Source organism: Ochotona princeps, chromosome 7 (genome assembly GCF_030435755.1).
Source record: "Ochotona princeps isolate mOchPri1 chromosome 7, mOchPri1.hap1, whole genome shotgun sequence".
Lineage (NCBI taxonomy): Eukaryota > Metazoa > Chordata > Mammalia > Lagomorpha > Ochotonidae > Ochotona > Ochotona princeps.
In genome coordinates, this window is record NC_080838.1 from 44,232,918 (window position 1) to 44,243,649 (window position 10,732).

Consider the following 10,732-nt stretch of genomic DNA (forward strand, 5'->3'; position numbering starts at 1 on the left):
GATTTATGGAGAGACGGATAGAGATCCTCAGTTGGCTGGTTGACTGCCCAAATTGAGACAATGGCTGGAGCTGAGCTTATCTGGAGCCAGGAAGTTTCTCTAGATATCCCATGTGGGTATAGGCGCCTACGGACTTGAGCCTTCCTCTGCTTCTTTCCCCTAGTCATAAGCATCGGGGAGCTGGATTAGAAGTGGAGCAGCTGGAACATGAATTGGCATTCTAATTGGAGACCTTAAAGGGCGGAGGATTAGCTTGCTAATCATGCAGGTCCCAGGTTGATTTTATTAACAAATTTTTTGCTTGTTAATAGTTAATATATTTCCTTTATTATACACACACACACACACACACATTTCTTCTTTCTTTCTTTCTTTCTTTCTTTCTTTCTTTCTTTCTTTCTTTCCTTCCTTCCTTCCTTCCTTCCTTCTTTCTTTCTTTCTTTCTTTCTTTCTTTCTTTCTTTCTTTCTTTCTTTCTTTCTTTCTTTCTTTTTCTTTGAAAGGAAGGGACACAGAAAAGGAGGGACAGAAAGATTGAGATCTTCTATTAATTTGGATTACTCCCCAGATGGAAGCAACAACAAGGACTTAACAAGGACTTAACAAGGCCAAAGCCAGGAACTTAGAGCTTAAGCTAGATCTCCTACATGTGCAGAAGGAAACCAAATACTTGTGCCGTTATGAGTTCCCTGCCATGGGGTGAATTAGCAGGAAGTTGAATCATAAGTTGAGCAGCTAGGACTCAAAGAAGCACTCTGAGATAGAATGTGGGGGTGCAAAACTGCAACTTAACCACTGAGTGAAATATTCACCCTGATTTTTCCTTTCTAATCCTAGTTTTGCTTTCCATTTTTCCACACTTCCTCTTACCCATAAAGTTAATAATAGGATATAAAATTTTGAAAGTATTTTTTTAAATTGTGAAACTGAAGATTTTGATCATATTACCATAATATCATAGTTTATGCTTCATGTCCAAGAGAATTTTAGTCACCAATCCATCCATTTCTACTCCAATAAGTTTACTTAATTGTTAGAATTATGTGATTTGAGGTCCTTTATCAACTTTAGTAGAAATACAATTTTCTGGGCCTTACTCAAGGGCTAGAAGAGGGTGCCATTTGGTGTCATTACTGAACCAGTGTGAATCATGGTATAACCTACCTTTTCTTGTCCTGCTAACCCACTCCCACCCTGTCCACAACTCTTCCCTGTGTAGCTGTTTTCCTAATTGATTCTTTATAACATATGGATAAATTCACCTTCCATTTACAGCAGTTAGCTATATTTGCCCTTTAAAGCCACACTATCTCATTGCACCGTCACAGAGGTGTTGAGGTGGCTGCCTCAGATACAAAGAAGAAAGATTTCATTCTTCTAAAAATCATACTTAAGGCTTCTAAAAAATTGAATCATAAAACTATCCTGTAATTGTAATGTTGAGAGTTGTTTTAGCTTATTTCTGGATAATGGCCATGAAAGGTGTGATTATACCAAAGATTTATAAAATTATGTGATAAAATGAATTGCAGTTGCAGGGAAGATTTATCTGGCATATGTCAAATGCGAAGGTACCTCAAAAAGTTGTGGAAAAATGGAATTCCAAGTTTGAATTCACTTTGTTGCAAATATTTTTGGAATATTTGGATAGCATTTACTAATACTTAATTTCAGTGTACTGTAAAAAAAAGTTTAGTTGCTTCCCCAAATTATTTTTTGTACCATGGTAAACTCATACATTTAATTCTATTTGCCCTCAAACTTCTTAAGTATGTTTGGGACAACACAGATACATTATAATTAAATCAAAGGAGAATGTGAGGTGTAGTTTTAAAAACATCAAAATTGTATGTACTTACATTATTGTTATAAAGTTATCTTCAACTATAAATTTGTGAATTTACTTTATCATGAATTAATACTTCACAATCCAATCTATCCTATGTCACTGCTTTAATTTTTTATTATTTAATTGAAAGGCAAAATTATCAGAGATACAGAGAAAGAAAGTGTTGTCTGTGCTGTTTCAATAGCCACAACAGCTCAGGCTGGGCCAAGCCAAAACCAGGAGCATATTTCCCAAGTGGGCGGCAGGGACCCAGGCACCTGGGATATCTTCCTTTGGTTTCCCAGAGCGTTAGCAGGAAGCTGGCTCAGAAGTGGAGCAGCCAGGGCTCAACCCTGTGGAATATCAGTGGAGCGAGCAGCAGCTTAACGCACTGCATCAGATACCATTACTTTCTAGTGATTCTGTTAAACTAGAGTGTGATTTTTTTTTTTACAATATATTGTTTCAGAATGGAATGCTGAAAACTTTTTTGGGGAGATGCTCACCTTACTACCTATCATTTTATAACCATAATGGTGAACTATTGAAAAATTTATACTAATGCTATATTAATTCTCTTAAACATATCTGTTCATATTAATAGAATAGTGTATAAAATACAATATCTCACCTGAAATCATGTCACTAAAAAAATCTAGGATCTAGATAATGCTTTTTCAGTATTCATGAATCAAATCGAAAAAGTTTTATTCACCATCAGAAATATTATGGCATTGGTTCACCTTAAAAATTTAATGTCTTATATTTTCATGTGAAACCATATATATATGGTTGAGTGACTAAAGGCAAAAAGTCAGGTCCATTATTTGTAATATTTCTTCACATATTTTATTTTTTCCTTTTACAATGTCAGATTCATTAGGGTCTTCAAATCACAGTGTGAGATATAGACCTAAATACAGTTGTGGTTTCCAATTTTTGAAATGCCCAGGAGTCTAGAAAACTTGGAGTGATTTTTCACAGTGAAAACGATATTTCAAAAAATTTCAAAGGAAGCTGTATTGCATAACTCCAGGTGAAATTTCTCTGATTTTAGTTACAAAAAAAGCATGCTTCATAACCTTAAATAGATATCTCAAAATAATTTAATGGCTTGTGTTTCTTTAATTAATAATGAATGGAAAAACAGAAAATTAGGTTTTGTTAATGCAGTAATAATGACATCTCAAAATACGGATTGACACTCTGAAATTATTGCATTAAAGCCATCCTGGCTCACAGAAGAATTCTGAAGGCTTTGGTGAATAACTGAAAGTTTTGGATTAGAAATGTATGAGTAAAAAATTGTGAAGTCATGTTTAACCTAACATAAATTTATGATGCCATAGTCATGATTTAGGTTTTATACATTTGGAAGTAAATGCTTAACATCAAGGGTTATCATTAGCTTGCTCTTGGTGTCTTGGTCTAGCTTTGTGAAAGCGATTAGTCTTAAGTTGTGCATCCTGCTACATTTTACTGTTGTATCTTGAAATAGGATATCTAATTCACATATGTTCATATGAACAACTAAACATGCTCAGTTTTCAGCCTTTAGGTGCTACATTTCTATTAAATTTGACATGTTTCTCAGAAAAATATGTTGTTGCATCCTCAACCTGAAGTTTGTGTGCTCTGCGTGACTGGAACCAAAAAAAAAAAAAAAAAGAAACCTTCTCAGATTCATAAAGTAGTAACCTTTGGAATTCCTAATTGTTTTGATGTTTAATTTTTTTTATGCTAACTCAATGAAAACCAAACCAAACTAAAATATATTTGTATCTGAGACATCAATACACTTTTAAATTTACTTTTTCTTAAAAAAAAAAAAAACTAATGCAAAATGTGCTTGGGCTTAGAGTATCATTCTTGTAGTTGAGGAAATTGCCTTACTTTCAAGTCATTCAGGGAAGAAAAAGAAAATATTCCTTTAAGCTCGAAGGCCATTGCCTATCTGGTTTGTGTAAAGAGGAATGCTGTGGAGCACCATATGTGGAGAGAAGAGAATGGGCTGTAGGGCTCTCCAGGTCTCCAGGGAACACAGTTACTGTCTGTAGTGCTGGCCCTGCATGAGCAGAGAAGGCTGCCTTACACAATGCTGATCAACTCAGTGCTTTACCTCCTTGCTCTTCCAATGGAATCTGGCTTTCCTGCCACACAGGAAGCAGATCACCTGCGAGCATCACTGACATTCGGAAAGTCACTGCACTCTCATCCAAAGTGTGATCTCCCCAGATGTGGTTTAGAATTTGTATAACCGCAGTGTTGCTGGACAGGGTACTAATTCCCCACCACTGTGTGCTGAATCCCTGCCTCATTTAAAATAGAAGTTTACAAAATTAAGGAAGATGGGTTCCAAATCAGCATAGAGTGACTCAGAAAACAGTAATTTAACCTAACATTTTACCTGTGAGGGTAGTGCTGTGCTACTCAGCTTGACCGAATGCAATTATTGATGAGTTTCATGAAAATTGTGCAGGAGGAGACTGTATATATGTGTGTGTGTTCTCAAAATTTTGTTACTTTTTATATTCTGAAATAATATAAAACTCTTAGTTATAGGAACCTTATGGCAAATCTGGTGAAGATCATGGTTATTTTTCTCATCAACAAACCAGTGGGTTTTTTTTGTTTGTTTTTTGCTTTTTCAAAATTTTCTCATGTATCTTAGTTTAGATGATTTACTAGTGAATCATTTTAAAGTTTTATGTTTTCAAAGATCTTAATATAAAGCAAAGTAATTTTAAAAAGATACTTCTTGGTTTTTTTTTTTTTCATTTCCTCTGTAACAGTAATAATGTCTTTGTATCTAGAATACGGACTGGCTTTACTGTATTCATAGGACTATCCCAAACTAGTGTCATAGTGCTAGTTTGTGTTAGTAAAGAAAACCTGTACTGGGGTGATGGCTCAGGTCCTCGGGGCCCTGCTACCCACTTGAGATACCGGCTTGGAATTCTAGGCTTTTGCCTTCATCCTGTCCCAGCACCAGATGATGCGGGAGTGAGCAAACCTCTAGAAGATCTCACTTTCTCTGCCTGTCACTGTGTTTCTGCCTGTAAAGTAAATAAAAGCAAATTAATAGAAATCTTAAGTAAAGATGTGCTCTGTTTTTCTTATGTCTGCATTGCTTAATTAACATTTAGTGCCAACATAGATTGGGTAGAGGCTGATTTTCCTCATGACAATGATCTTTGATTTTAGCTAGTATCTTCAAATCGTTTTTCTTTTTTTAATGTGTCAAACAAGATTGAGTAGTGTAAAGGAGTGCAGGAGGAGCAAAAGATTGCAAAAGAGATTTAAATGTTTAAGACAAGTAAGGATTTCATTTCATTTTAAAAACTCACTCTATATGTTTTCTGTTTGTTGTCATAAATATGTTTATCAAGATGCGGTATTATATAAGTCTGTGTCATACTCTTGCTTCCAGTTGGCATCTGAGAGTAAGTTGGCAGCCCTAAGTCATACATGTACACATAAATGTGAATATATGGAAATATATGCACATGTTTGTTTTTCATACATAAATCTGTAACCATAGACTTATAATTACATAGATATACTTGGATTTAGCCTACCACGTTAAAAATTACTGCATTTATATAAGTGTGCATACCTATATAGAATTTTATTCTTAGTTGGCATCAGTCAACATGTTAGCATCTGGTACAAACTTAAGATTTTTTTTTTAAGATTTATTTATCTTTATTGGAAAGGCAGATTTACAGAAAGGAGAGACAGAAAGATCTTCCATCTGCTGGTTCACGCCTCAGATTCCATATTGGTTGGAAAGCCAAGCCAAACATGAACTGGCGACCATGTGGGATGCCTCTGCTTGCAGGTGGCGGAATAGCCAGTAGAGCTATTGTGCAGCCCCCAAACTTTTAAGTTTTCATTTACTGTGTGTGCATGTGCGTCTGAAGCTTGACTATTAGAATTTGTATGTTATGTCTATTATCATATTCATTTAGTTCTTTCAATAACTGCATAAACTTTTTCAATATATGCAATTATTATATGTACCATTCAGAAGTTAATTTTATTTTTATTTTTTTTTTTTAAAGATTTATTCATTTTATTACAGCCAGATATACACAGAGGAGGAGAGACAGAGAGGAAGATCTTCCGTCCGATGATTCACTCCCCAAGTGAGCCGCAACGGGCCGATGCACGCCGATCCGATGCCGGGAACCTGGAACCTCTTCCGGGTCTCCAACGTGGGTGCAGGGTCCCAAAGCCTTGGGCCGTCCTCAACTGCTTTCCCAGGCCACAAGCAGGGAGCTGGATGGGAAGTGGAGCTGCCGGGATTAGAACCGGCGCCCATATGGGATCCCGGGGCTTTCAAGGCGAGGACTTTAGCCGCTAGACCACGCCGCCGGGCCCCAGAAGTTAATTTTAGAAAGTAGTTAAGGGCTTTTCTTCATCAACTGAATCAAATAATGTATTGTCAGCCAGAAAGCATGGTAAGCTGGAAAGGGAAGAACCAATTACATCATTAGAGTAAGAAGTAAAATTAATCTAAGAACCATTTTTTATAGGCAAAGTAGATTTGTGCACTTCACAAATTAAATTAGATGTTTGTATATATGTGTGAATGTGTGTACAAAAAGAAGAAGATGAAACAGGAAGGAACGGCACATAAGCTTAGGTTAAATTAATGGTAGCATATTATTTACTTTTTCTGTTGCTATGATTTTGAAATTTATTATGAAGGTTGTGGAGGCAATTTTTAAAAATTATTCCTAATGCAGATAACAAAAAGTAGCTTTACTTTTAAATTTCTAATTGATAGCATTAATAACTTAACACACTTTGGATTATATTATTACAATAAGATGTCAGATAACTCAGGTGTGAGCAAATAAGCAATGACTTTAACTAGCTAGTAATTCTAATCAAAATTTTCTGTATTTTCTGAAATACAAAATTCAAATATTGTTAACATTGCTTTAAGATGCATTTATAAGAAGTGTGTGTATTTGTGTGTATATGTTTTTGTATATATACTCAATACTTTGGAAATATTCACTTATTTTGCCAATGTGTATGCTCAATTTATCTTTGCCAATTATCTTTTAATCTTCCAGTCTTTGGGGGCTGATCTAAGAAGTAAAATTAGTATTCTGTTTGCCACTAGAGGAAAACTTATTCTTAGATTGTTTTATGTGATTGCTTGGTACATAACATTAGAATATATGCAACGGAACAACTGAAGTATGACATGATGAGTTACTGTAATTTGAACACGAAGAGGAAAATTCAAACTTATCTATGATTTACAAAATCTTCATAGTAAAGTAAGGCTTTTTTGTTGTTGTTAAATGGATAGTTCATTTTTTGTGCCAGCTAATTATTCACATGGAAAACCATTTTTAGTTTTTTTGAGTCACAAAGGGTAGTCATGTGTCATTGAGTGTCACTGGTTGGCATAGTTTGTTTCAAATGTAGTCATTTGTGAACATTCAAATTCTCACTCCTCTTTAAGATAGTGAAATCTTTTGTCAGAGATTTCTTTGGGTTACAAATAGGAATATGTTTAAAAGCTAGTACTTGATGAGTAGTAGTGGTAGCATTGGTATGATCTTTGTTGTAGTCCCGTCATAAAAGATATTCCAGAATGCAGAAATCATTTGAATAAATTTTAAACATCAGCCTTATAGAGATTGCAATCGTATTTATATATCACGATTTTATATGTAAAAACTATGATGTAGATTTTAACTTTTGGCTTCAGTTTTGTTATTTTAAAGGTAATGCAATTAATTCATAGCATTCAAACTGCATGCAGTGCTTCATGTCTGACACATTGACAGTGTGCATGGATGATTATGAGTTTTGAAACAGGAAAATAAATGAAGATCTGTTGTGAAAACTGATTAACGTAAGAAGTTAACCAGAAAAGGGGAATTCTTTCCTCTTCCCTGATGGGATTGTAAAATCTATGTGCATGTTATTTTGACTCTAAGATGACTCACTCAGACTGAGATAGACTTCCTGCAGAGTAGACACAGACTTCAAGTACGTGTATTAACCAGCCACCCAATCACTGGTACATAGCTTGACCCTTACCTTTATTGTGACTACTGCAAATAGTCCAAGCTGCACTTGCAAAATTTTCAAGACCAATATATTCTATCATTATACTCAGTAAGTTAAAATTAAATTCAGTATTCTACTTTTTGTAATTTTTAAGATTAAACATTTCTGTATTAGATATTGCAAGTTACAAGTCATTATGTTATATATTCATGACTAAAAATATTGCTGAAATGTAAAGGAGAAAATCTAATTTTATATTGGCATAGAAAGAAAGCTTAACTTGTTTTCTTGCTCTTTTTTTTATAGAGAACACCTGTTCCCAGCGCTGAAGCATTCCGATGGTTCTTTTAAAGCAGTAGCATATCTTATTTTCAAGGCATTTGGAAATGAAGGGCAAATTAATGTCTTGTTTTAAGAAACTGCTTAGCCCACCACTGAAGAAAATATCCAGAAATTATTTTCATTTTATCTATAGGGGTTTCTTCCAAAAAAAAAAAAAAAAAAAAGGAAAAGAAAAAAGACGCATAAAAATAATGTGGGAGCCTGGGGAATTGGCCAGTCTATTTACTTTCAATACACTGATTCTTTGATGTAATTTAGCTATATTAGTGAAGTTGTTGTCTATTTTGAAGGTGGCTGTAAAAAAAAAATAAGTTTGGGTAAACCCCTGCTGTAAAATCATGTATCTTTGCAAAGTACATATCTATACTTCATTTTCAAATATATGTGTTTCAGTACTGTAAACTGTACAGATAGCAGTTGTATTTTGTGTGTTTAGACACAAAGAGACAATCATGTCTGAGCATCTATGGAGATTAACAGTTTGTACACAACAGTATGGTTCTGCGAGAAATCTGGAGCAATAAATTTTAGCTTTAAATATTTTTGCCAGTCGTTTCTAGAAGCAGCAACAGCACTGGCACTATTTTGCCATACATCTTTCCGTAGAGACTTACGCCAAGTTTACAAGACTGAAAGATTATGATGCATCCAGCAATTACCTTCAGTTGTGTTGTTACAAGAGGGGAAGATGTTATGAAAGTTTCAATTAATCTTTTGAGCACTATATTAGAGTAGTGGTTATGCACTTGCATTGCTTACAAACAAGCTGTACAGAAGGTTATACCTCCCAGATCCTTAGTGTAGTTGACTTGTCTTGGGTTGCACTGTAAGGCGGAGTACTCAGAGTAGTTGGAAAATGCAGAATCAGTCGTATAATTTTTCAGTGTTTTATAGGCTAATGAATAAAGTACCAGATTTTAGGGGGAGAAATCTGTGTCTGACCCTTTTCCAGCCCAACAGGGGCTGCATGTTTTTTTTGTTGTTGTTATTGTTGTTGTTGTTTCTTGTTTAATTTTTTTTTGCTTTTATTTTTCATAGGACAAAAATAAAAATAGAGTAACCAAACATTTTGATGCCATGTGTAATGTCAAAAGGATGGTTTTATTCTAACACTTGAATACATTGAAGGCCTCCTGCCTTGAGGCATTGCTGGTGTATTTTTAAGTGAATTTGATTAAACATGTTGGTATAAGTCAAGCTCTTTCCCTTTTTTTGTCTTCCTTTCTTCTGGTTGGACTAGGGCTCTTCCTCTGGAAGGTTCCCTTGCTGCCATTCCTGTCCTGATTGCTTCATGCGTTGATTTCTAAAAAAACACAAACAAAAACAACCTGTGCCACAGTTTGTGAAATTGACAAATGCAAACCAACTTTCCCCCCGACATACTGTCCAGTTCTACATGCACAGAAAGATGCTGCATAGGATGTGTGCCACCTTTTCTGCAGGATTTGGTCTTCTTATGCAAACAAGAGTTCTTAAGATTGTCCAGTTGGAATAAATATTATTTTCATTTTATTTCATTTTTTTTTACCAGATGACAAGGACTTTTTAAATTTCAGTAAGAAGATATAGTTTTTCAAGAATACAGAGTATCAAAAGTCTAGTTTCAGAAACATTTTATTCTTTATCCACTAACTAGCTATTTTAGCCTGTTAAGATCTATAGTGTTCTGAAACACATTAGCAAAATGGATCATGAGAAGAAAAATAACTTAAAGAATGAAAGAGCAAAGAAAAGTTTGCAAAGTTTTGGAAAGACTAGCAAGCGAATTAAAAAATCTAATTGTAGTTTTGACTAAGAGAAAATATAATAGAAAAGATGATTAAAATCACAGAAGCAGCATTTCCTCATTAGAGTCCTGGGGGAAGGGACAAGTAAGGCACTCAAAAATACTATTATGAAAATAAATGAGATTTTACTTGCCTGGAGTATGAATACATGGTCTTTGGTCAAAAAACTTTGTTTCAGGAAAATTCAGTATATTCTATACCAATCAATATTTACAAACGAAAGTATCACATGCCAAAGCATGCTGTGTACTAGTTTTGAGGTAGGTTTCTTCTTGCTGTGTGTGCCTCTAAGTCTTTTTCATTGGAATTTCTGTTTCTGCTATGGGACCAGTGAAAAGTAGATGACTTCTTTCTTGTTCCATTTCTATTTTATTCTATTTTATGTTAATTTCTTGTTTGCCAATTTGCTGGTCAATTACAAGTGAGTGAAAGCTTACTTTGACACTTGACTAGTAAGATTGCCTTGCTTTTTGTAAAAATAACTATTATTCCACAAATGAAATAAACTTCTATTCTGGCTATATTAGGCATACAATAACATAAAGATCTCCTAGAAATGTAATGAGAGTCTAAAATACATTCTAATGTTGCATGTTTTATGTATTTTTGTTTGTTTTTTTTATAGACTAATAAATTTGTGTATTGTAAGATGTGGTATTTTACATGCCAAATCATTTTTTTAATGAAAAGAAACCTGTTGGTGTAGCTTTTTTTTAAATTATCTGATGTTTTTATTC

At 34.4% G+C, this 10,732-nt stretch overlaps 1 protein-coding gene across 3 annotated transcripts in view; it reads left to right on the forward strand.

Annotated features, from left to right (window-relative positions):
• Positions 1–8,465, forward strand: part of CXXC4 (CXXC finger protein 4) — a 31,520-nt gene extending 23,055 nt beyond the window's left edge. For all 3 annotated transcript variants that reach the window (XR_009245796.1, XM_058666698.1, XM_058666699.1), the window contains one exon: positions 8,173–8,465. Coding sequence is in view for 1 of the 3 variants with exons in the window: in XM_058666698.1 (XP_058522681.1) it covers positions 8,173–8,217 (45 nt within the window). In the remaining 2 variants the exon portion in view is untranslated. The remainder of the gene's footprint in view (positions 1–8,172) is intronic.
• The last annotated feature ends 2,267 nt before the right edge of the window (positions 8,466–10,732 follow it).